The sequence below is a fragment of the Phaenicophaeus curvirostris genome, chromosome 9 (genome assembly GCF_032191515.1).
Source record: "Phaenicophaeus curvirostris isolate KB17595 chromosome 9, BPBGC_Pcur_1.0, whole genome shotgun sequence".
Classification (NCBI taxonomy): Eukaryota; Metazoa; Chordata; class Aves; order Cuculiformes; family Cuculidae; genus Phaenicophaeus; species Phaenicophaeus curvirostris.
Window position 1 is genome coordinate 6,287,299 of NC_091400.1, and position 27,188 is coordinate 6,314,486.

Here is a 27,188-nt window from a genome sequence, read left to right on the forward strand (position 1 = left end):
CTCTTGTGCTCCAGGTCAGCAGCCATCCCCAGAGCAAATGCGGCATGTGTAGGACAGGGGAAGCACCCAACACAATCTGGCTTTATTCCCTACTATCTCCTGCCTCCATGATGCTAGTGATAAATGCTCCCCCAACAGAACCTGGAGATGCTCCAAGCTGGGCAAATCGCTGAACCTTTCCTCCGCATTATCACTTTCAGATGATGAAGTGCCACCGTTCTGACCAAGCCAGTTGTGCAAACCCTATAGAGAATGAGAGATGATGAACCAAAAAATGTTGTTAGGACTGGAGTGCTGGGCTGTCTTACATCTTGCTAGTGGGAGACTTTTATTTGGGAGAAAATCTGCTCAGCATGTCCGAGAGTGCCCCAGGAGAAGGTGCTGGCCCTGTTCCCAGGGTCTCTGATCTTGTTTCAAGACTCAGAAATTGATTGGCATTGGTTCCCAAGGCCTTGAGCATGTGCTTTGCCCATCTCGTCACTCTGGTCCCTCCCCCATGGTGTGTATGGAGTTGGACGCCCTGCGTGTGCCCTTATAGGGAAGGGTGTAACTGTTGACATTGGCTAATCCAGCCAGGCATGCAAAGGAACAGCAGAGTGTGATTCTCACATGTAGTGTGGCAGATGGCACTTTGGACTCGCTGTCTCCATCACACCCCCAAGACCGACATACAAGACAGGGAAAGAGCTTTTTTGCATTCCTCTGCATGCTCCCAACAAAGCTACGGAAGAGCTAGGCTGTGGTAGCCCCACGTATTGAGCTACAGTCATTCCTAGAGGTGAAAATTAATGAATCTTTCCTGTGCTGCACGTTAACGACAACTCTGCAACACTGACTCTTAATTTGTACAAAGTCTGTATGTTGTATTAGATAAGAGCTGAGAAGATAAAAGAGGCATTGCAGTAAACACAGTCCTGTATTGGTGAAAGCCTGGCTGACCATGTCCTTCTTTCACAGATATATGGGCCAAATGGGACAAAACCCAACTAAATGCTTTGTTATTGAGTTTTAATCAATGACATCTAGGCAGCCTTGCTCTAAGTTATCCATATCCTCATGCTGGAGTGGGCAGCAGAGCTTACCATGTGAATTATTCTCTTTCAAACTCCAGTGATGCAAAGGAACCCACTCCAGGAATGGAGATCCCAGCTTTGCCTTCAATGAACAAATCAGGGGGCAAAAGCATATGAGAGTATTGCTGGCACAGAGACCACGAGCTGGATGACAGCCACAAGACCTGACTGAAGGTTTACTAAATCTGATGAGAGAATTCAGGACTGATCTGTTGTGCTGGAGAACTTTAGGTAATCCAATTAGGTAATTAAAAAACAAGACACCTATGGAAACTGCTCAAGATCTCTTTATAAGTGTGCTTAACACTTACAATGCCGTCAGCTGCTGTCTCATCTGCCAAGTTGTTTCCCTATGTGATAATGAACCACTGCATTCACTCTGGACTACAATACAAAACCCAGCAGGAATGACAGAAAAGTAGGGAAAACGTCATTAAAGCAGGTAACTGTCCTCTGCCTGTAGGTGGGAACCAGTCAGTGGTAGCGCAGGAGGCCAGTATTTCCCTGCAGTGAAAAATCTTCAGCCCACATTACACACATGAGTGACTGGGAATTCACTGATCCTATTTAATATCTAACTATTTTGTCTGCTAAATCGTACTTGTGGTAAAGTATTTGATTAGCACAGTAGTTGAACCAGCTACAGAGCATGTGTGGATGGTGGACACTTAAGCAAATCCTGCGCATATCCTTCTGGGCATTTGGAGGTCCACGCTTACTTGGCACCTCAGCTCTGTAGAGGTTTTCTTGACTAGAAGGGACTGGTAAACAATCAAGTCTGACCTTAGATGTAACACAGATGTCCCATCCCATGACTCAGAGGGTGCTTTGACCCTCCCAAAGCCAGATTTTACAGCTCATCCCAGCAGCTCTCATGCCAGGGAGCAGAAGTCCCTGACCCTGGCAGGAGCACAACACTGTAGCCTGGATAGTTCATATTGGCAGTTAGATTTGATGCTGTCAGTCTCTGAAGGCTTGCTTTACAAATCCTTGATCAACTAAAACAAAAAAAAGGTTAGAATGCTGATATGGGCTTGTTTTAATATCTTACAAGAGTTGCACCCATAATCCTAGAAGGCTATGATAGGATTTGTCACTATTTCTTCATGATATGTTAAAAAGTGTTTATGAACTTTGAATGTGTTTGCTAGTGTTCCTCCAAAAATGTCAATGTCCAGGCACCTAAGAATTTTGAAATCATAGTTCTGGGGAGCATTCCTGGTCTTCAGTTGATTAGTTGAGATACAGACAGAGAATGGTTTGGGTTGGAAGGGACCTTTAAAGGTCATCTTGTCCATCTCCGCCTGCAGTGAGTAGGGGCATCTTCAACCAAGCAGGGGCATCTTCAACCAGGTCAGGTTGCTCAGAGCCCCATCCAACCTGATCTTGAATATTTCCAGGGATGGGGCATCTACCACCTCTCTTGGCAACCTGTTCCACTGTTTCACCTCCCTTAGCATAAAAAAATTTCTTCCTATTATCTTGCCTAAACTCCTGTTTTAGTTTAAAGCCATCACCCCTTCTCCCGTCATGATAGTCCCTGCTAAAAAGTTGTCCCTGTTTTTCTCATAAGCCCCCTTTAAGTACTGAAAGGCTGCAATATGGTCTCCCTGGAGCCTTCTCTTCTCCAGGCTGAACAACCCCAACTCTCAGCCTTTCTTCACAGGAGAGGTGTTCCATACCTGTGATGATTTCTGTGGCTCTCCTGTGCACTTGCTCCAACAGGTCCATGTCTTTCACGTGCTGAGGGCTCCAGAGCTGGACACAGTACTCCAGGTGGGGTCTCACCAGAGAGGAGTAGAGCAGCAGAATCCTCCCCCTGGACCTGCTGGCCACACTTCTTCTGATGCAGCCCAGGATGCAGTTGGCCTTCTGGCCTGTGAGTGCACATTGCTGGCTTATATCTAACTTTTCATCCACCAGTACCCCGAAATGTAAAAGAGATGTTTGGTTTTCCTCTCTCTCATAAAGAAGCTGTAGATGAAGTTGCTTGTTCCCATGCAGGTGAAGTTCCAGTCCCAATAACGAAGGTGGTTTGCTGTCTTGGCCAGATCAGGCTGTAATGCTGTCTGCACAAAGAATTATGGCAGGATTTTTTTAACCATTTGTTTGAATATTACTACACGGAGCAGGATAAGAGCTAAGAGAGAGTGATTCACTGTGAGTGAAGCCAGAAAAAATACACATGAAGCTTTCTGCATGAACTGTCAAGACAGCTTCTTTACCTCTTCTTTCTTAAGGGAAGAAAACACTGCACTTTTTTATGGTGTACGCTGTTATAAAAGTTGAGGTGGATGTAGCAAATGCCTTTAAGGGAACTTATTTGATTGTTACAGAAATACAGGAATTCTTACAGCAGATCCAACCATTGCCTGTCTGCCAGGGTCTTGTTTCTTAGGGTATTATAGAAAGCATGATGATAAAGCTTATTATTGTGGAATACAGAGATAAGCTTCTTCCAACCCCCGCGCAGTAGATGGTGGTTTATGCTTGGAGATTTCCAAGCTCATATTCCACCCAGACATCAGGATGTGTTGTTTATTCAATAATTTTCTCTGAGTGGGGATACTCCCGTATCTGGAGATCTCTGGCCATTTTTTTTAATTCTGCTGTTTAAATATTCAAATTGATCCGTCACATCCCTGCTTGGCTTGCATCGATGCCTCTTACTTTTCAGGATGTTTTCCAAATGACGTACTGATGGTTTCTGTTACAGTAATACTATAATCCAGACGCTCTGGAGATAGGGGCAGAATCTGAATTTTTTGGTGCTTGCTGTAATAAAAAGAGATTTTTAAATGCATTACGAGATATCAGAATCCAGAGATTATGCTAGGCAATTTGTATGAAAAGATTGACCGCTGCATTAGAAAGTCATGTCTAAACAATCCCAAGTTGAGTGTTAGAGAGCAATTTCCTGAAAAGCCGCACCACAGGACTTACAGCTCCTCATCAGATATATTATTGCCTTTGATTCAATGATTTCTCTCCACTTGTGCCAACTGTTTAGTTAAAATTTGTTTTCAGCTTCATTACTTCATCTTTAATTACTTTTTTTTGTGATACAAGTGGTCTGAATGATTTTTTTTCCTTACCCTCACTAATATTTAAAGGCTGCCAGTGAGCCTTTCTAGTCTCACCAGCCTCTGGAAGCATAAGGTTGCCTTAGCAGAGGGTATCAGGCAGCTGGGAGACCTTGCACGTGCCTACAAGGTGGGTATTGAGACTAGCACATTGTTTCTGTCTGAAAACAATGAACTTGAACCGGTTCAGAAGCTTCACTGTGTCTCTCTGAAGTGGATTCACTTTCAAAAGTAACTTTTATTTTTGGTTGTTTTTAATTAAGGTAGCGAAAGAGACTGGAAAAGCACATTATAGTGAATGCTAACTGATTTACTCTGAATGGCAAGTCTTTCCTTGAGGCTGGTGGGGGCAGGAGGGGAACTACCTGCTGAATTTTTCTTTTTTTTACCCCCTTTTTCCTCAGCTCAGCAGATAGATGAGGCGAGGACATGCCACGGTGATGAGATTTGGTAGACCGCCCGGAACGGACGAGTTCTTTCCTTGGATGTAAAATGAAACATGGGTATCTGATGACAGATGAAAACGCAGGTTAGGGAAAACCGTAGAGCTTTGAGAGCGAGTCTTTTCCTTCTCCAGAGAGCAGCCTGCGTGCTAAGTAGTGTTTTCTGAAATCAAATTGCCCGTGTTACTCGCCTCGCTTTCCTTCATCGTTGGCCGGGTCCAACTCAGTGGAAAAAATCCATCTGCTGTCACTGTCCAGTTGGCCGGCCCTGCCCATGGCGCTGATTGGGTCGGCAGCTGCAGGCAGGGAGGAACCCGCACCCCTCGGTCACAAGCCATATGCGGGCAGCGGTGCGGATTAGCTCTGCTCCTGGTCGGAAAGGTCTCGACCCGGTTCCCAGGCTGAACTCGCCATATGTGTTTCACATGATTGTCCTGAGAGTGACATGAAATGGAGAGTTCAGATTCAACTGAAAGTTGGTTTGTGTTTCTTCATCCTGTTTAATATAACACAGATGCAGAGGAGAGCGTGAGGGCATCTGTGCCGGGGGCAGATGCGACTGACTGTAGAAAAGCCCCGTAGGTTTTACTAATTGCTTCTCCTTCCCCTGAATTTTCTGCTGTTTCCTGATGGGAGTTGCATGTCTGAAGGAACACCCTTGGGCCACCTGTTAAGTGCTTTTCCCCTTTCAGTCAGACTTTGCAATCTCTTAAAGACAGAGCTTTTTTATTTGGAGAAAAGCCAGAAACTTGAACAGTAGTTTTCGCCTCTGGAGAGGTGGGGAGAGTGCTCTGATGTGGCATGTGAAGAAAGAAAGAAGGCAAGAAAGAAAATTAGAAAACAAGGATGGAGACCGCCTCCTGGGCTTCACTTTGTGTGAAGTATTGCAGAATTAGGATTTTTTTAAAGGTAAGAGTTACACAGGATGATTTAGTCTGTGGTTTGCCTTAATGCAAAGTAATTTTGGAAACAGCATCTTCCATAGAAGGATCATGTCACATGTAGAATGCCACTGTTTCTGTGAAAGGTTTCCAGACTAATGCTGTTAATTGCAAAAAGAAAGTTTAACAAGCTCTTGCTGTGTCCCAGGAGGTTACTAGAGTGGCCAGCTAAACAGCTGTAATGGGCTGGAAGGGCTAATGTACCCTAGGCAAAAATTGGAATATTTGGCTTATTTTGATCTTTGGATATGGGAGAACAGCTCATTTATTTCTTAATGTTAGAAGCAGGAGCAGGAAAATAACTTTTTTTGCGTCTATGTTTATTTTTGAATAATGTGCAATATGTGAAAGGTCAATAATTTTGCCACCCAGATGTAAAGTATAAAGTATTTTGGTCTAAGAAGATGCAAAACTTGTTCTTGAATGGCTTTGGTTTAACAAGGATGGAGCAGCAACAAGAAGAGACCTGCTGAGACAGCTTGTCAAATACTGCATTAAGGAGGTGAAGGTTTTGCATCGCCTCTTGCCCTTTACTTTAGAGTCCCAGCAGAGCCTGTGGCACTGGTTGATGTTCCTAGGCATTTGGGGCAGTGGCTTAGCACTGGGCAATGCTTTTCCTTTCTGTTGGCTGTTTCTGAGCGGGCAGATAGCTGACTTGTGCAATAACATTATCCCAGTAACAACAGTATCTTTCCTCAAAACCTCAAGTGTCCTTGGGAGGCAGCAAGTCTGAACACAGACGGATTGCTCAGGGGTTAAAACATGATGTATTTGAGTGTGTATTTTGAAGAAATTGTTAAACTGGGTAATGCTTGTTGACTGCCAGAACAAGGGCTTGGTTTGTACAAGCCGGTCCCTCTCGGTCTTCGTGAGCATGTCGCATTTTTCCACAGTTGGATTAATTGGACTGTGACCCTCTCCCTGCTAGGATCCCATGGCGTTAACACTGAAACAGAAACAGGATTTTGGTTTGGATACGTGAAAAGATCAAGAACATATGGCACAACTATCAACCAATATTGTTTGCCATCCACACTTGGTGCGTGTAATGCAACAGGACCAGCTCCCGGTGGCCACGTGATCCCCCTTCCAGTCCTCCATTTGGGGTGGGGTGGGTTGGTTTGGTTTTTTTTTGATTCCTGAAGTTGTGACTTTCTGGAAAGAAGCTTGTAAATAGTCAGGGTGCAGAGAGCAGGTAGAATGTCAGCGGGATGTTACCGGGAGGCATGTGCGCAACTCTGACATCGGCTCCTGGCCGCGCTTCCTCCACACCAGCTCGCTGCTCCTGGCACCCCTATATGTTGCAAGAAGGTAGGATCGCGTCGTGCCACCCGCGTCCTCCCGCCGCCGCCTCAAAACGCCTCTCTCCCCCCATCTCCGGCAAGGAGGGATGCTAATCTGCCAAGGGGAGAATCTTAGCGAGCTTTAAGATTGAATTTTGAAGTACAGCCCGTTCTATAGCAAAGGGAAAAGGCAGAGGCGCGCAGCTTGGGCAGTAACCACTAACTGGGATTTCAAATTAATGATACGATCTCATTTGTGCAGTAGCTTCTTATAGGGCTTAAGTTTTTTGTAATACTAGGGCTTTTATACTTTAAAGGACATTCCGTGCCGCATTGTATCCTATTGATTTGCCATGGTTAACCACCCTGTTATAAGCCTCATGGTCTGTGTGAGTACACACAAAGCACAATTATATTAATGTTTGCAACCAGTGGGCACAGAATTATTTGCAAACGTGAAAGAAGTCAAAATACCAAAATATTTCAAAGATGGTTGAATTTGGAAATGCTTTCATTAGATTATGAATAAAATTCCTTGAAATAAAAAAAAAGGAAGAATCGGTGCAACATTATCATTTTTTCTAATTATTTTTATCTTTTTGTTTAGTTGGTTGATTTATTTAATAACTGATAGCTTGAACTTCAAGACAGCTTTTTGTTTTCAGAAGGAAGGTCTGGGAAATAAATAAATAAGATCGTTTTAATGAAAGTAATTACATATCTTTAAAAAAAAACAACCAGTAGTGGTCACAACTTCCATAGACATCATTTCACACAGAAAACTGAATCTGAGTCCCAGCGTGTTTTGTGATTAGAAGGTACATCAGTAAACACAAGGTGTAACATAAAATCGTAGAAAGGTTTGGGCTAGAAGGGACCTTAAATATCATCTACTATGCATGCTAGCGGAATGAATTACAACCTATTTTTCTGTAGTCATCCAAGCTGCTTAGACTTCTAGACTACAGCTACTGAGCAGAGCATGTGTGTGATAGGAAGCAGAAATTAAGGGGAAATGATTCAGTGCTTAACCAAAAAGTAATGGCTGGGTGTCTGCATTGACAGTTTTCTCAGCAGGACTGGGCAAATACCCAGCTGAATGTGGTGGACGGGTTAAAAACTTCACACTTTTTCTTTCCTCACAGCTGCCACATGCAGTGCTCTGAAACCTGATATTTTTCATCAAAAACTGATTCTTATTTTCCGTCTTAGTATACTAATCAATTTTACCATGCAGAACTTGAAGCATATTAACTGTCAGTTACTCCTAATTAATACTGAAGGCAGACAAAAAAGGAGAATAAAATTATTGAGATTATTTAATATAAAATGCCTCTCCCAATTTTATTTCCTTTGTGGAAAACTCTTTGGTCCCTGTTCAAGAATTAAGCACTGGCCTGTTTTATGTTTTGTTTCAAAAGGCTGACTGAATGGCAGTTTATTATTCTAGACAATAAATTAAACTTCTCAAAGCCAAAGAGTTCCAGCAGTTCTGGCACAGGCTGTTTTCTGCCAGAAGGAACACGCTCAGGTTTGATTCATACCAACTGTTGCCCTTTAATGTAAGAAAATAAATAAAACCTCCTATATATCTTTCAAGATTCATGTTAAAATTTCTTGAGCATAGAAATTGGGATGCATTAAAGAAAGAAGTGAGCAGCATTCATTGCAAAATAGGTAATGAAAGCTTCTAGGCCAAAATATACCGTGTATTACTTCCATGTAACAGTATTAATATTATGGCGTAGTATTAAAGGCTGATTTTGAAGAGGTCATGAAAAGAGACCAATCTTCTTTGATGTTTTATGCTTAAATTAAATGCAACTGAACGGGAATACAGGAGCACTGCTCTTACTACAGCGATATCGGGAAAGGCTTTATCAGCACGCTTCAGTAACAGCTGAATTAGATGCAGGCTTCATAAGATTCATGTATAATTTATATATAACCATAATACGTGTGGGTATGTAAACAATAGGGGTTTATAACATTTATATTTAATGTTATATGCCTTTTATATATATACGTAAAAGGAAAACTGAAAAACAGACCTAAGTATGTACTTACGTAACACAGATCTTTTAGGAAATCTGCAGAAGTTCTAGTCTTCTATTCAGAAATCTGAATTAAAAAATAAGTGAAGCTTTCTTTTTTTTAAAAAAAAAACTTATTTATTACTTTAACTGGCCTACTTTTAAATATTAGCAGTAAAGAGAAAACGAATCATACTGGCCACTGTAGATAGGAGCTATTCCAGTGTTTCTCCTCATGCACACTTGTGCTATGGTGGCTGGTAACACGTAGATTTTAAACAGCTTTTAGAGGAGGTGGTGAGACTACATTAATTATGAAATGACTGTGATGCTCCTGGGTGACTTTTAGTCGCAATCTGTCACTTTTTGGCTAACCTAGGGTACAAACAGAAGAGCTCAGGTTTGCGTGCGGCTTCAGTAGCGTGCACCGTTAGTGTTACGAATACTGACTAGCGTTCTAAAGACTTACTTTAATAATGTGCTTTTTCATTACACTTTTAAAATATATCATTGGGGGTAATATTTAAAAATATGAGGATAAAAAAGATGTTTAATATTTGTGGGGTTTTTTTTCCCCCAAGTGGCAGTCCTTTCTTTGAGCGTAAATGAAGCTACTTAGAAATAAAAATCCTTCTTAGTACTTTACCCTTTTCACATTTATGTATCATTTTCCTGTCTACAAACTGAAGATATTACCTTTGTAAAAAGGCTTTTATATTGTCTTCTATTACTGTGAAATAGAAGTGGTTTATTCAAATGAGGAATTATCTGCCTACCACATTATGCTTCCCGCTTGCAACACACAAATGAAAACGGCTGTGCCTCCAGGCTGTGCGAGATATTGATACACTCAAATTCTGGGGTTTTTTGGTAGTGGTTAACAATACCATGCGGAAAACACATTAGCAGAAGGTGTTGTGAGATATTACTGTAATATCTTTGCTAGTAAGTACTATATGCAACGGATTATTTTTCAGTTGGGCATTTGTCTATGTGCTTGTGTAAAAAGCCTTTGAAGGACTTCTGACTTTTTTTTTTTAAGGCTGCATTTTCTTTTTTTTTCTTTTTCCTTAAGTTGCAGGAAGCTTTCCAGATAATTTCTCCCCAGATTTCTTTTATTTTTGAGGTGCTGTGAGCACTGAGCCTAGTGGCAGAGCAGCAAACACCATCCACAAAGCAGGGTTGCGTTTGCTGGAGCTGCTCGCCCTGTTCCTGATGGGGTTACCTACCTCTGCCAGTGCTCCCCCTGGGGATTTTCATTACTGTCCACTTCACCTTTTTCCCTACTCTTCCCCTCCCAAAAGGCTTCCTGTGCATCTGAGCAAACCCAGGGCTGTACCCATGGTCTCTTGGGGCAGGAGGCGGCTTGGGGCATGCCTGTACGGCACTCTGGTGCTGTCATCTGCACCGTCCGTGGCTGACAGAGTCATGGGCTTGTTGGGGACCCCCCAGCACCCCTTCTATGGGACCCCTGCTGGGGTACTGGTTGGCAGGGATAATCCAGCCTGGAGGCTTTGCACCATAAAGGGTATTTGAAGCCTAGATGGTAAGAGCTGTTGCTAGAAGGGTACTGGGGAGGCAGGCGTGGGCAGGGTGACCCTACTAGGCTGTCGCAGCATGCCCTGGAGCTCTATAGAACCGCGCCACGATTTGCCTCCTAATTTAGATCTTTGCAACGGGGTATGGAGGGCACTGATCTCGTGCTATAACTATTTCTGACAGTTTTTAGCATATGTTTTAAATAGCTTTTTAAATACGTTTCTTTGCCTTCAGTAAATAAAGAGTTACGTTTCCTTGGGAAGCAGTTGCAGATAGATAGTTGCTGTAGAGCTAAAGGAATTTGAATCACTGCCTATTGAAATTTAAAATGTAGACCAGTGTTCCTGGGTGCCCACTGATCCTCAGAGACATCCCTGATGTCCTGTGGCACGTCAACAAAACCAAACAACATTAAAATGTCACAGAATAAAACAATAACTTTCCCATCTTCTGATAATCATTATCTTGGTTTTAGGTAGTACATACGGTAGACTGCATCCCTTACTTGAAAGGAGTTGAACTTTGCCTAACTAAATATTTGTGGAGAGATGCATTGCATGAGGGAGTAGTGAGTAATGGGGGTGGGAAATGTGATGGCCAGTGCAGACATTGGTGGTACCTGATTTTGTTGTTCTCACGCGGTAAATGCGGATTGCTCTCTATAGCACTGGATTTGGCATTTGAAAGCAGCTAAATCCAATAGAAGCAAATGTTACTGTAAAGAAACAGGAATATATAGTTGATTTTAAACAACAATCTGAAACAACTCTCCCAGAACCTTAGAGCAAGAGTTGTTAATAAGAAATCATTATCACCAGAGATTATCTACCCTTTTATTCTTGCAACTGCAAATAGAACAGTTGTGGGTCTTTTAGCACAAGTGGCTGTCAGGGAGGAAAGAGCACAGTCTCTTCAGCACACAAAGCAGATGGATAAGATGTCCTTGAATTACTGATGTTTGGAGAGAAAGGCGCATCGCAGTTCCCTTCTTGGGAACAGTCTTTAGTCTAGTTTACACTTTCATTGACAACTTGGGTGAACAAAGCATCCATTAAATCTGTACCTAGTGCCAAGAAAAGAGGATTTACAAGTGCTCTAGAGGCAGCATGGGAATCCAGAGTAATCCTGACAAACTGGACCTGCCATAATCTGGATGCAGTATTGATGAGGACAGTATGAAATGGTGATATGATAAATCCATTGGACCATCAAAAGGAGAAAGCTCTGAGCTAGCTTTTCCTGTGTGGGTAGTCAGACTAGCTGAGCTCCAGAGATCCCTCCCAACCAATGTCTCCGGGCAACAGCTCTTCAGGAAAGAGGCTGGGAGCAATACGGGACCAGGGCGCTGTGTTATTATGAACAAAAGCTACTGTACAAGGTGTTACAAACAAATGCAACACACAAAATGCAAAGAGAAAGGGCCTGGGATGGTTGTAGAGAAAATTTGATAGTAGCTGCAAGAAGGTAAGAGAAACCCTTCTCATTGTGCATGTTAAGACTGTTTTTATGCTGTCAGCAGAAAGCCACCATCAGCTTTAAGGGGAGCTTTATAAGACTAAGGGGCCAAGGGGGTCTGGGCAATTAGTTATCCCTGGAGGTCATGAAACCTCCAACAAAGAAGGTTCCTAGGAGCAGATTAAATCATAGAATCATGTAATAGAATCATAGAATTGCTTGGTTGAAAAGGACCTTCGAGATCATTGAGTCATAACCGTATCTGTTCACCAATCAATAAGTCAAGAGTGGTTGAGTTCACCTGGATCCCGCCATAGAAGCTGGTCTAACTGTTCTCCTAAGACTACTTCTAATTTTATTTATGTGATCATGACTGTTACCAAGATACATTCACTGTTTGCCCCTCTATCTTGTCTCTTTCTCAGTGGAAATTGCCTGACTTCTTTGCGTATAAACTAAGGCAGAGAACATTTTGCCTGAAGGTTTCAAATGAGCAAAAAGGACTCTCGGTAGGAGGCAAGCACTTAACTGCTGTCACCCTTGTAAACCTTGAGTTTAGCAGCTCTTGACAGCACTCTACATTTCACTTTCTGGTTAACTGTTAGGTTGGATGATTGTCCAAATAATAGAGTTTGCTTTTGCCAAATATATGCAAAACTCACTTGGCAAACCACATGTATGCATTGGCTGATGTTTTATTTTACTCCCTCAATAGCGTAATGGAGGGCTTTAGAAATCATTATTTGGGATAAGAAGGGGTTTACTTGCAGCTTACAAACATATTAAAGTAGCTTAAGGTTTTTAGTGCTCTCCATCAATAGCTGAACTTACTGTGAAACGTGATCTCTTTTTTTTTATAATTTCTAACCAGAACTCAGCAAAAAAAAGTTTGGCGGCAGATGATCTCAGAGCTTAAATTATAACGGTGGAGGGATTTTCTCCTTTCAGCAGATTCTCTGAGCTTTTCTGACCAAGGAGGTATTTTCACTAAAACTCAAAGAAAATACTTCTGTTGGAGCTGAAAAGAAAGAAAACAGTCATTTAGTACCGGCCAGATGCAATCTAAGAGTACAGGAAAAAGTTCCTGTGTCCATTTGTTAACCAGTGCTCCAGTCTTTATTGACCTAAGTGCTGGGTTTATTCAACAAGCAAAAATGAACATAAACCCTGAATTCTTAGTGGGATCAGCCAAACAGTGTAACAAAATATCAGTATAATAATTAACTGTTGTAAAAATTGATTTATGTTGTTGATATTACTGAACTTTTTCTTTACTTCTACCAGTGTTTGGAACACGGCTTTGCAATTCTCTTGAATTCAAGAAGCCAAATTCTGTCCTCGCATACAAACTTGTCATCTCACTGATGTACTGTCAAACTGTGCATTTTTATTTGAAGACTAGGTTTGCCCCTAATACCTTATCAACTTCATCTATATAACAATTGATTTATTTATTTTTAAGGAGCTTTTATTTGCTCTTCTAATACAGCAGCAATTTTTTTGGATGAGTTCAGAAAAGGCAGCCCCATGTGTTTTGAATAAATGATACATTGTAGGGAAGGGATGTTCACACTGCTGCCAAAGAGAATATAATTGATTTTGTGCTTAGATACTAGGAAGCGGTTCTCTTTGATGTGTTTAGGAGTCCTGAATTAAAAAAATGAAGTTTGCTAACTGTTAGAAAAATTAATTGAGAAGCAGCTTTAATGGATGAAAAACCACAATGCTATTGCAAATACAGTCTGAAATCCAATAATGTGCTTCTGAAGAGTAGTCATACATCTAGGATACTTGGGTGTCATAGTATTTGTAGCGATTTTAATTCTGCTATCAACACAATAACACAGAGAGCTTGGGAAAAAAGTGCACATTTTGCAAAAAAAAAAAGTTAAAAAATTATCTTTCAAAAATTCAAAGACAGGTAGGTGTAATAATATGTAAAAGCAATGTGTCATAGGGTAGGGAATGCAAAAAAATCTTAGAGGGCTTCCAAGATACATGGAAAATGCAAGAAAACAAATTCTGCGTTGCTATGGAGTAGACTTTTTTTTAAGTATTCAATTTCATACCTTATGCAACATTTCCAGTATTTGTGAATACAAATACTTCTCAAACGAATAATTGCAGCTAGGATCATTACTTTATTAGTTGAGATTTTTAAATTTATTTCTTAATTTTTGGCATTTTAAAATCCTTAGTCTTGTCATTTGAAAATCAAGCTCTAGGCTGTCAGTCCGTTATGACAGACGTGGTTTGTGTTCACCCTTTTCATCACTCTTGTAGACAGGATTACTCAAATAATCCAACCATCTAGATAACTTTACCTCCGACACTGTGTGTTGCTTGCTGTTCTTGGATGCTAAAAGCATAATACGGATTACAGGAGTGGCAGGTGGGCTGAATTGATTTATAGCAATGTAGCCTTGCCAGTGTTTGCGATCTCATTGTGAGCATTGCAATAGTTGATGCACGTCTTTTACTCTTTTCTCCCAGAGGTGTGTGAAAACTTGCCTGGTTTATGGATTTCTTTGTGGAAACTCTGTGGCAGTGCTCCTGCCTGTCATTATTTTAGTAAAGAAAGATCATTTCTAGCTTTCCTAGTTGGGCAAAGAGACTGCTGGTGTAGACCAGCTGTAGAGCTAATGTTAAATAAATAAACCAAGAGGACAACTTCTGTTTACTTTCTACATCGCTGACCTTATAATTGGGAATGTTTTGCGCGGGATAGAGCTAACTTTGGCTGACACAGGCTAATTCCCTAGCACTCAATGGGGAATGAGAGCTTCATTCAGCTGCTTTGAATCATCTTGCAGCAGAGAACCCCCCACAAGCAGGCGGGGGCTGCGTTTTGGTAACCTGAGGGCCAGCTGGGGTGGAAGGGGTGTGTGTACAAGAGATGAACAGACCCTGCAAAATGCCTTAGCTGAGCGCTCTCTTCTCTTCGTGTTTGCAGTTTCCAGTAGTTTAGTAAATCTGTAGCAGGTTTATTTGCAAATTATGTTATCAAGTACATGAGTGTTACCGCTGTAGAACAGAAAGAGGGAAAGAAATTTTCAAAGCTGTGCACACCAGTCCCCTGTGTGTCTTACATCTTGTATTTCATAACAGAACAGAAATCCTCAAATTTGGGTGCCACACTAAAAGATGCCTTTACTGGGAGCTTTTCTCCCAACCTTTCATCTGTGTATCTGCTTTTCCCACTGGCCCATGAACATGCCCTTGCTTCTTTGGCTTGATTAGATGATAAAATATTTGGTTTCTGCTGTGGGAGGATAAAGCATGCAACCCGTAACACCCTGAACTCTGGAAATTCATAACAGACAGCTGGATTTTGAAGCTGCAGCCATTCCCAGACCTACTGGTGCATAGGAGTGACCCTCACTAATTCTATACCCTCCCCAAGGGGCTTGGAGGCTGCAGCTTCGCCTTATGGCATTTAGTTTTTCTGCAGGTAAGGCAGCTCCCTGCAGCTTCCCAGTTTTCCCCATTGCTGGTTTGCAGTCCAGGGATGCTCTGACAAGGCGCTGCTTCTGTGCTGGGGCATTTCTTAGAGACAGTGCTTCATAGCTGGTAGAGCTGGGAAGCGGCTACAACTGCTGGATGTGCATATTGCTAGAATTAGTAGGTTGTTGGGAACAGGAGTTGTCTGTGGCTCCTGAGCCTGAAAACATCATATGCTGGCTGCTGGCTTTTCTTTTTATTTTAAGATTGCTAAGCAGTTCTTAGTCACATGCTCTATAAAACTTTCTAAAAGGATTTTACAGCTTACTTAGTGTACAAAAGGTGTAGTCAGCTATAAAATGAAACAGTTGTCAGGGCTGTGGCAAGTCCCATGCAGCACATCGTAAGCCAGGACGCTCCAGATGCTGGTGGAACAATACAGACCAGGCACACGGTTGTGCCACGTCCCCTGGTAGTGATGACAGTGTGCACACCAGTGTGAGATCCTCTGCTTGCTGGGTCCCTCACAGCTCGTGGGGCTCCTCAGCAGCTTTTGTGGGTCCTCAGCATCTCACGGGCTGAGATTTCTGAGAGCATCCGTGTTGTTTTGATTGTGCTTGTGCTCTGACTCTCACCCATAATCAAATTTACAGCAAAGTGTGTTATTAAGTGCAAGTCAAAGAGTAAGTGATGGAAACCACACGGGAAAACAAAAGGCACCTCAGCTCTGAAGCGCGCTGGTGTCAACTTGTGCTGGCAGGGAGTCTCGTCATTACATAATGATGCACTTACCCAAATGGCATTTTGTATTTTGGGAGACAGATGTGCCTTGCAGTTGCTAGTGGAAGTTAAACGTTAAATATGAAACCCATTCATTTTCTCTTAGTCATACTTTGGATTTAAGCAGATGTTTTGCTAATTTGTGGTTTTCAAATGTAGCATGCTGACAAGACATTTATCATTAACTACAACTTCATCCATGCAGTTTAGCAAATTGGCCAATTATTAACAGTGAGGGTTGCGTGGCAGTTGATGCGTAACTCCTGCTGCTTTGAAAGGCCTGAATTGAAACTCAATACATTTTTACAATATAAATTAATTGAGCTTTGGACCGCATCCCTGTTATTCAAGTGCTCCCTGCTCTCATTTTGAGAATGAACGGCCATTTGTAATGGGCCGAGTAGCTGTGCCATCTGTGAGCAGAGGCTGCTGCTGGTGGAAAAAGTGATGGGTAACATTTTTCTGGTGGGGACATGAAAATGACTGATGGTATCCAGGCGTAGGCAGCATGGCATACAGAGGGAGTGTGGCCGCAGGACAGTGTATGTGCATGCAGACCAGGCTGGCTCTGCCACAGGTGATGCAGGAGGCATCCTGGAAGGGTGCAGACAGTAAAAGCAGGGTGGTTGCAGCTGCCTGAAAGCTATTGCTGCCTAATATTTTCCATTATATCGTTTCCTTTGCTTTTAACTTTGCCAGACTTTGCCTATTTTGATTCGTATTTTTCCTGTTTCGTGTGTTCAGGGTTTGATGGGGTAGGAGGAGGAAGGGTTGGTGGTGGTGCTGTGAACTGGTGACATGCCCCAAAGGTGCTGCCCAAAGCCAGGATCCACCATGCACCTGAAAATATCATCTCCTGTTTTCTGCAGCTCTGGAATTCAAGCAGGCAATTTAGTCGTCATTTTTTCATATACATATACAAGACTTGAAGGAGAACACTCAGTGCACCTCTAATTTCTAGAAAGCATAAAGACCTTGATTTTTACCAGCTGGCACTCTATAAATTTTGTCTTACATTCCAGCTGAACTGGAAAATTTCTTCAGGATGTTTCATTCATAGTTGCTTCAGCTTCTGACATATCATTTGCTTTTTTTCTTCCTCTATATTTGCATCTGCACAACTGGGAAATTATATACTTTGTTACAGAACAGGCTGCCATGCAGATTAATTAAATGAGAGCTGTAAACAATTAAAATAAATATATGCATTTCATCTTGCTTTATGCAGCCAGATGTGGTAGGAGTGAAGTACCTACAGGACTGGCTTTACAGTTCCATTTGATGTCTTTTTATTCATATCCCCCTGCTCTGTGGGAAAAGGGAGTAATGGTAGTGTCGCAAAATCGGTTTGGAGTGGTGATGTCTCAGCAGGGAAGCCAGAGGCTGCATAAAGAGCAGAGGAGAGGAAGAATTTTAGATTTAAGGATGGTGTGGGATGACTTATGTTGTCTCGGTTCCTAGTTTGTGACAGGCATGAGCTGAAGACCAGATCCAGAGGTTGATGAGAGACGCAATGCGGGTTTTGAAGAGCAATCTTTGGCATAGTTGTGATGGGTGGTTATGAACCAGAGGACATTTAATGAGCACCCCAAGCACTGAGCAGCTTATGCTAAATGAAGTAAAAGCACCTTAGCATAAGGCCTCACAGCTTTTGCACCAGAATTAAAGCTAACTTTGCAGAAGAAGTAGCTGCTGTAACTGACACACTGTCTTCAATGTTTCTCTTTTCAACAACAGAGAGTTGTTCTACCTTATACTCCTCTCATTTCTCACGGGAACCTTTCCTCAGTAGTCCTTGACTTGTTACTTTGTAGTCTATCAATTTGTAGACTGAAATGCTCACATAGCTATTTCTCATGGGAAAATAGAATAATGTATTGTAACTAATGATTACTTGTTGCTAATGAAGAATCGTCAAATCAGTTTGTAAAACAATGGCTTGCTTCAGCAAGTAAGGTATAAAATGTGTTGTGAACTTCGATTAAATGGCTTCACTTGGATCATATTGATCGCTGCGTGTTGTCCCATGTTTTCTTCCGTCATAGTTGTGTCCCTAGCAGCTTTTTGATGGAAAGGAATGCAACAGTGGATGTGGAAGAGAAGACAACAGTTTATGACCGTATTGTCAATCAATGCCTTTCTTTCCGTGGGTTTAGCTAGAGCCGAATCTCCAGAAGCGGCTGTGTATCCTATGCCAAGCTTTAGCAGGAGGCAAATGCGGGTAGATGTTGGGTGCATGTGGCTGACCCAGATTCTGATCCTTTGCAGCGCTGCCAAGCTCCTGGAGAAGAGTCCATTCTCCGTCGGCGCTCCAAGCCCCCTGCTCCCCTCGCCGGCGAGCCTGCAGCTCGCTCAGCTCCAGGCGCAGCTCACGCTCCACAGGCTAAAGTTGGCTCAGACTGCCGTCACCAACAACCCAGCCGCCGCCACCGTCCTCAACCAGGTGCTCTCCAAAGTGGCCATGTCCCAGCCGCTCTTCAACCAGCTGCGGCACCCCGCCGTGATGAACACCCCGCAGGGCCACGCCTCGGGGCCACCGCAGGGACCCGGCATCGCTGCTGCGAGGTTCCCTTCTGGTGGCATTGCCTTTCCAGCCCAGAGCCCGGCCTTAGCCGCTCCGAGCGGCAGCCTGGGGCCGGTTCAGGCGCAGACGCCCAACGCCATCGTCGTGAATCCCTTCGGAGGGGTTATGGCTCCCACCTCCAGCCAGCAATCCGTCATGGTGGGTCTCAACAAGGCAGGCGCCTCCGCTGCTGCGCCGGGGGGCTTTTATGAGTACAACAAGCAAAACGCTGCCCCTCCGGCGTACACCTCGGAGGGGGACCAGCCCAGCCAGCACGGCCTCCTCGGGTCCCACACGGGCTCGGCGGTGGCGGGGCCACGCTACAAGGGTCATTTTGAGGCGGCGACAGCCTTCCCCAAGGAGGTGTATGGGGCAGCCGCGGCAGCCCAGCACGGGGCAGCGCGAGCCTTCCCCGGGGACCCGCACGCAGGCTCGCATCCGAAAGGAGATACTGGCCCTGTCTTGCACGGCAGCGCTACGAACAACGAGTGGGAAAATATCCCTAATTTCCCCAGCCAAAACAAGCCTGACCTCATGCCCGGCGACAGCCTGTGGCCGCCAGCGAGTCAGCAGCAGTATGAAATAAGAAACGAGCTCTACAACCCCGAAGAGCCAACACCTGACACGAAGTTCAGCGTGGCTGGCCCCCCCGCCTTCGGCCGTCTCAACCACAGCAAGCAGAGCTTCGGCAGCCCTCGCATGAGGCAGAAAGAGGAGCGGAGTGGCGGCGCCCACGACCTGCCTGCCCGCTCGCTGCCACCGCACCAGCGGGGCGACCTCTGCGGCACGGCCCCGCTCCACTTCCCCCACGTCTGCACCCTGTGCGATAAGAAGGTCTTCGATCTGAAGGTGAGTGGTTTCGAAGCACCCTTGGGGCATGATATGGACCCTTGAGGGAGCTGCCTGATGATGATCTGGCCACCAGCTCCTGCTGCTCCTTGCTGCCCGTGTCCGTTGCCGCGGAGGTGCCCGGGAAAAGTGGAAACAAAGGGCCATAGTCTCGCTCTTTCGCTCAGGGTGTCATACATCTGTTTCATGGCAATTACTGGGGTTTCAAGGTCTGGGTTTGTTCTGTGTCTCGCTGTGAGTGACAGTGAGATTATGGGGCTGGCGTGAGAAACGTGAAGTCTGAGCTGGGGTCGCAGCTCGTCTTATGGGCTCAAAGCGAAGGTAGGAGGGGCGTGAAGCCAATCCCCTGCTTTTCAAGCTGGTATTGTAACCACACATCTGCAGCTTCGTCTGCCTCTCCCTTTCTCTTTGCATTTCTGATCCACCCTAACATCCTTGCGGAAGCAGCTTGCTTAAACAAAACAGCACATTTTGATAATATTATTTTAATAATTCCTCTGTTGGGATCTCTTCCTCCTTCAAGTATCTCTAAGGGCAATTTAGGACTCAAAGTCCCCAACAACTTTGGCCTAGAAGCAAGAAACTGCTCAGCATGTGTGGTGCAGACCACACTCCCACTTCTCAGTTCATACTGCCAAGGGAGCTCCAAATTCCACCTCACCCTCGAGAAGCAGATTCCCAGTTGCCCGGAGAGCCTGTGTGCTAGGTCACGTTAAATAGTTCAGGTCTGGAGAAGGCCCGCTGAGCCCCACAGCCGTTTGTGGGCTTAGCTAATGTTGTTCTGGCCTCCTGGTGAGTCCTGTTGAGCAAGTCCTTGCGACCTTTTCTATCTCATCACAAAACCAGCACCTAGCTGCAAGGCATGTGTTTTCATGCTGATGGTGGCCTGACAAAAACATTCCAACAGCGTGTTTACAGGAAGGAAGATGGCCAGCAAATGAAATAGTACCTGTTAATTACACCTTCTGGGACTTCAGGATATTTGAATATATTTGGTCTTCCATGTTTCCCTTCTACTCTTTGAGCAGCTGCTTGCAAAAGGGCTGCAGTGGTTTCTTCAGGTGCAGGTCTGGGCTGAAGCAGCCCCCATCTAGGGCATGCTGGGCATTTCTTTTTTTTATTGAACATTTAAAAAGGGCAGGAGAAATGTCATTGAGGTGAGTTTCAGTTGGTCTGTTTGTTGGTGTTTAATACATCGTGTGGGTCATAGAAGTGTAAATTGATAAATGTACTTTGACAAATTGTGCTCATCTACTGAAAGGAATAAGGGCTGTCCTGGCTGCCTTGTGAGCTGAGCAACTTCTGTTTGGTTGTTGCAGGAGCTGAGGGTGCTCAGCACCTTACAGGGTGAGCTTTTCAGCTAGAGTAAAGTAACTGAGTTAGTAGGAATATACTGGATTTAAAAAATAACACAGAGAAGCTCTCCTTTTGTAAAGTAACTGATAATTTAACCTACAAATAATGAATCTGTAAATGCATTGGGTGTAGGTGCACTTGACTCCAGCATCACACAGTTTGATCTTCAACATCTCAGTATTGGTTTTAGAATAAGGTAAACTGGATGAAGAAGAAATCTCTTGTAAGTTTGCCTTCAGGATTTTTCTTATGCTCATCATCTCTTTGTTTCAATGTAGGACTGGGATCAGCACATTAAAGGAAGTCTTCATATCCAAAAATGTATGGCTTTTTCAGATAAGTAAGTATTATTTTAGAGACACTCTTCCAACTGAATTTCTGATGGAGCATCCCATACTTCAGTGGCTTTACCTCGGAAATTTACTGTCTAATAATTATGCTTAAATATTTATGGCAGATTATGTGTGCTCCTAAAGTTCTTTTCTTTCTTTTCCAGCACTGGTATCCGGTGTGTGTTGAGCTCAGGAGATGGAACATTGCATTTATCGCCAAATAATGCAGCAGTTTTCAATCCATCTAGCATTGAAGGTGAATGGTTGTACGTGCAAGAGTTAAAACCACTTTTTTTTTAATTGCAAGGGAAGTTAGTCTCTGGGGAAAAGTAGACATTTTGAATGAAATATGATACAAGTTTCCAGGGAAAACTTTTTAAAGGTTGTGTACAGAAAGGCTAAAAGCCAATTCTGTGCCTTTCAAAGTATGAATTTGTTTTTATTTCAAACAGTGACTTATTTTCACAGTTCAATGAGACAGTGTATAATTTGGTGTAGAGACTATGAAATTAATTATTATGTAAATGGGGCATTTCTTACTGAGCACATTAATGCAACTACTATGAGTCAAGATTTTCATGAAATGTGTATAATCCATTATTTAGATTATCCATCAAATGTCGGCTCATCTTTTATCACTACGTCAGCAAGATCCTTTGGCCAGCCAGGTCCTACGTTTTCTTCTCCTGCACCAGGGGTAAGTGTGAGTACCTAAACAAATTGATCACTGTGTCAAGATTCTTGTAGAAGCCACTTCTACTTACTGGAATTAAAACCATGAAAGCTTCCGTTTTAGACAATAATCTGAATATTTAGTCTGTTGTTTCTACTTCCCTGCAGCTCTTTTATGCTTTTGATTTTGGCCAAATCAGAACTTGATTGTAGGGTTTTGGAGATTTTTTTTCCCAGTGCTAAAAGTTGTTTGCTTGTTAGAGAGATCTGGGGACAGTTTTGTTTGTATCCCGTTGACTTTTTTCCCCCCATTTTCTGAGTCTTTTTGACCCAGGAAGTTCAGCTTCATCTTGGAATTAAGATTTGGATTAGTTTTTACTTTGAGTATCAATCCCAGCAAGCAGCCTTCCATCTCTTCAGTTATTTATTTGTAATAATTGCACTTTGGCTCCTTTGCCTTTGCTGGGTGTTTCTCCCAGGTACAATAATGGCAAAGATAGTGGCTTCAGCTTCGCTAACCATTACTCACCTGGATGTCCCACATCAATTCATTATATTGGACTAACTTTTTCTTAGTTTATTTTAGTATATTATTTATATCATCTGCTGCTACTGATAGTGTTTCAGAAAGTTTACTTTGGTGTACAGCCTTCCATGGTTTAGGTTTATTAGCCCCCCGCTGAATTCAACTCAGGTCCCCAGTTATATCGCTGTAACGTACACTTGAATTCTTAGCCCAATATTCAAAAAATGCCAGAAAAAAAAGGAAAACATTAAAAATGTTTCATACACTGATGAGGCAGAAAGATTTTAAAAGGAAGGAAAAAAAGGGAAAAAAAAAGGAAATCATATTCATAATAGAAGTATAAAGTCGTTAGGGTTAAAATGAAGCTCAAAATATAGCAGAAAGCTATGATTAAACTGACATCAAGGACTTGTGCTAGAGCATTCGTGGAATAGCAGCAGTAATCCAGGGGTTCAAGTTTTCACCTTGTTAGCTTTTGTGTATATACACTGATGTGATCTCAGACACTCTGGAAAGCCAGGCTGAGTTGTGTCCCTGTGCCACTCCGATTCACATCAGGCATTGCTTACGAAAACGTCACCCAGATTTGTTTAATCCAACCAATTTTCTACTCTGTGGTTTTGCTCTGCAATAGGTTATTTGGAGGGGTTTTAGCCTCTGCCTGCCACAGACACTCTGTATGCAGGGGAGCAAAGAGCAGAGCTGCACACGACAGCTGCCTCCAAGGTCAGAGGTGGACTAGCAGCGGGTACAGGGGAATGTTCCTTTTCATCATGTCTGTCAACCTTGCAACAAATGAAATTGCTGCTAATACCAGTATCATTTCTCCTTAGAATCTGTCACTATTTAGTATTTAAGCTGCCTGCAGAAGTCCTCCTTCTGAATGACCTGCACTACTAGGAGAGAGAAAAGAAACAAATAACTTTGATTTTCCTGGACACTGTAAATCCTCTTTTTCTTCAGAAGCTCATTGGTAGACAGGGAACTATATTGAAGGTGTTAAGATTGAGTTTGCCAGCTGTCATTCAGTCCACAACCCAGGTGGCTTATAATTTATTACACCTTTGCACGGTAGTATTCACTTTCAGCTAAGCTGCTGCCATTTAACTGAGCAGTGGGAGGTTATACTTGACCCTGCGTGTAATCATAAACAAAGTGTTCAGATTTCTGAAAGAGCTTGCTGTGTGCTGTCCATCTGCAAATAACTCTCTCCCTCTTCAAAAGGCAAATACAGCACTACAGATCTTCACTCGGGCGTGGAGAGCTGTTAGCACTGGAAGGATGGGACTGACAATTTCTTATTATTTTTAGAAAAGAGTCATGAGAAGCTTAAGAAAGTGATACAGAGTTTGAAAAGCACGAAACAACAAAAAAACTGTGATAAATAATAAGCAGATTGGATTAATGAAATAATATGGCAAACAATATGAGGTGTATTTCACTGCAGTGCATCAAAATATTTCTGTAGTAGTTATCCATTTGCATTAGTAAAACCCTACAGCATTGGTTGCAAAGAATGACAACTCAGAGTCTTATTTAAAATTACATTCAACAATTGACACACAAGCAGCACCTCTAACTTCCTGATTGTGGGCATGGAAGGTCTATGCAGAGCTGTGATTTACAGCTCTGTTTCATGAATGGATCCAATTGAACCTCAATCAGCTGACAAGATTATTGCTTGGTACAGCCCATTGACTCCTGGTATGAGTATGTGACCACTTCTTAATCATGAATTAAGGCAGATTTATGGCGTAACATTTTGATTTAAGCCATTGCCAATTGTGAGGAGGTGGTAACATCTCACAGTCATTTGATTTAATGTACTGCTGTGCACGTGTCCAAACACGGGCTCTGGAGCCCATGTAGAGAACAGCTTAGACTTTTCTAGTCCCATAGACTCTTAACGTATCATCTTTTAAAGGACGTAACAAAACCAACAGAATGTGCTAGGGGTGTTCTTACACTAGAACTACATTTGCTCTCAGGAAAGTTCCTGTTTCCTCTTCTAGCTGGAGTTGTAGTCTTCTTGTGTGCTACATGCTGCTTTGCTTTATGCACATAGACGTGACTTCCATTTCTTTTCAAGTGGAGTTGAGCTGCTTCACCTTTTACAGGATGAGGTCTTTGTTATTTTTCTGCGAGAGAAAAATATCTTACTTCTGGACTTTAGCACTTCTTTGGTTTACCGTCTGTTCCTGGGCGGGCTCTGTAAGATGCACTCTGAATAGGAGACCAGTGTATAATACAGGGTCTTGCTGCAGCAAAAATACACAAATGGCTAAGTTGTGAAGCGTAGAGGGAAGGTGATGGGATGAAGGTGTAAATTAGATGACATTATCTCTGTAACTTGTGAGCCTGCGAACTAGCTGACAAGCCAAACATTTGTGATGGCTCTGGTGAACTTGATCCCACGAGATTACGTGATTTGCATCTTCCCTTGAAGATGCAAACGTGGTGAAGATGTTAACATGGTGGGTTGACCTTGGCAGGACAACAGGGTCCCACCAAAGACGTTCTATCATTTCCCTTCCCCAGCTGGGCAGGGGAGAGAAAAATGTAACAAAAAAGCTTGTGGGTCGAGATAAGGACAGGGAAAGATCATTCACCAATTACCATCACGAGCAAAACAGACTCAAATGGGGGCCGTTAGTGGGTCCATCTTGGATCAGGTTGGCATTACCTGGGGGAAACTTCTAGCAGCTTCTTACAGAAGCCACCCCTATAGCCTCTCCACTACCAAAACCTTGCTGCGCAAAACCAGTGCAAGTTACTTCTTCAGTAAAATCCTAACAGCAGAGGTCATAAACAGGGAAATAGTCTGGGAGGACTTAATCCTGTGTAAGTGATGTTTTGCATGTCATTAGCTGGGATAAATTAGGTTCCTCTCTGAGCATACCCTGATGCCTCTTTGCACAAGGAGCGTAGAGCCTACCTTCCCTGTCAGGAAGATGGGCAGCATCTTTCAGAACTGCCACAGCACTGGGTAGTTTTCCAGTCTTGGGAAGTGATTAGCACACTGGCAGTGTGTACCTGTGCCAACCCAACTGGAGAGCTCTGCCTCCTTGCACGTCCAGTGGTCACTGTGCCCTCAGGGGAAAAGCCCCTCCTACTGTGTGTCATTTCATTGAGAGGAGAAAGCAGTAGATTTTCCAGCCTAAGGTACAGCTGTGTCTGCTCACAAGTTAAAAGGGGTCACTTTTATCCCTAGCCCACTCTGTTCCACCAGGGCAGAAGGAGCATTTAAATTCAGCCCTTGTTATCCTGAACACTTCTCTAGTCACCTAGACTGATTTCTAATATCCATTAATTCAGCAAAGGCTGCAGCAAGCATCTGTTTCAATTTCCAGGCACCACCAACACCACATAAATGGGCATAAATCAGTCAAAAAGATGAATTTTTTGTGCATTTCTTACAAATTCTCTGCTAAGGGCCTTTTACTTAGCGATAGTGCATGGTGCCATCATGTGGGGGGGAGGTACAGAACCCCCCGTGGGACAGGCTGATGCAGATGGGGGTAAGGCTTGTGCTGGCACACTTGTTGGGGTCCAGCCCTGCAGGGACCTTGTCAGGAGGGGCTGGGATGTCCCGATGACAGGGGCACCCTCTGTCTCCAGACACCAAAGGGCCCGCAAAGTCTTGCTGGTGGCGAGTATAGTGCAGCAGCCTGTGGCCGTGGCAGCCCACGCCTCTGCTGTGACATGCCAGGGGGCTGAAGCCCTGGAGTCTATGAGGTGTTTGAGGTAGCAAGTCACCTTTTGCAGTAATGTCATTAATCTTGTTTGAAGGAGAGCGTCTCTTCTAGAAATACTGTCTGGACTTTGTAATGTTCAGGGATGGAGACTCCATTGCAAGCTGCACTGCACTTAAGCATTTTCTTCCCCATTTGTATTTCTAAGCCAGGATGTTGTAAAGGTTTTAAAGAAGGTTGTTTGTCCTTAATAACAGGTACACAGAACAGAACTTTTGAATTTTCGCAGAAACATAAGGTCTTATCTAGTGGATGGAGTATCTAAGATAAAAACATTGTTTTGATTTGTTTTTTTCCACAGTTTCCTCAGAGGAAATCTACACTGGGTCGAGTTGTTCACATCTGCAACCTCCCTGAGGGAAGCTGCACGGAGAATGATGTCATTAACCTGGGCCTCCCGTTTGGGAAGGTCACCAACTATATCCTCATGAAATCCACTAATCAGGTACTGTGTGTTTGGGGTCACTGGTATTGATGTCTGTTGGCATAACAACGCATTAGCATGAAGACAGAGATTTGTTCCTTTGTCATAGGAATTTTAATATATAAAGCCTGCTTTTAAAGTTAAAAAATGGTGGTGTTTGCAGAATGAGATGATGGCATAAACCTGACCGCTGTCTCATAGTTTTTATTAGGAAAAAAATAGAAATCTTAATGAAGAACTGCACTTTAAAAAATAATAATAATGATTTTTTAAAAGGGAATAACTTGGCTTCTTTGTCTCAGCCATTTGTTAGGATTACTTTTAGTCTTCTCTTGTTCTGTTTTTTGGGGTGTTATTTCTTTCTTGTCCGTACTTGGTAGAGCTGAACTGGGCATTGAAGAATGACTTGCATGAACTGTTGTCAGAGCAGAGGCAGATCCCGTAATGGTGTAATTAACAGTTACAGGCTGGTGTCAGAGCCTCTAGGCTGCAACTTTTTTGGGTGATATGGCACACACACGCAAAGGAAGCCTGTGTCCTTACAGGGGGTGCTGAATGCTCACTCCCTTTTAATCTACACTAGATTGTGGTAGAGCTCTTTCTTCAGGGTAGCTTAAGTCTAGTTTAAGTAGCTTAAGCCTGC

General features: G+C 43.2%; 1 protein-coding gene across 4 annotated transcripts in view; it reads left to right on the forward strand.

Annotated features, from left to right (window-relative positions):
* Positions 1-27,188, forward strand: part of RBM20 (RNA binding motif protein 20) — a 106,065-nt gene that overhangs the window by 59,165 nt on the left and 19,712 nt on the right. For all 4 annotated transcript variants that reach the window (XM_069863422.1, XM_069863425.1, XM_069863424.1 and 1 more), the window contains exons 2-6: positions 18,340-19,483; positions 21,118-21,179; positions 21,336-21,427; positions 21,777-21,868; positions 26,423-26,566. In XM_069863422.1, coding sequence (XP_069719523.1) covers positions 18,340-19,483; positions 21,118-21,179; positions 21,336-21,427; positions 21,777-21,868; positions 26,423-26,566 — 1,534 coding nt within the window. The remainder of the gene's footprint in view (positions 1-18,339; positions 19,484-21,117; positions 21,180-21,335; positions 21,428-21,776; positions 21,869-26,422; positions 26,567-27,188) is intronic.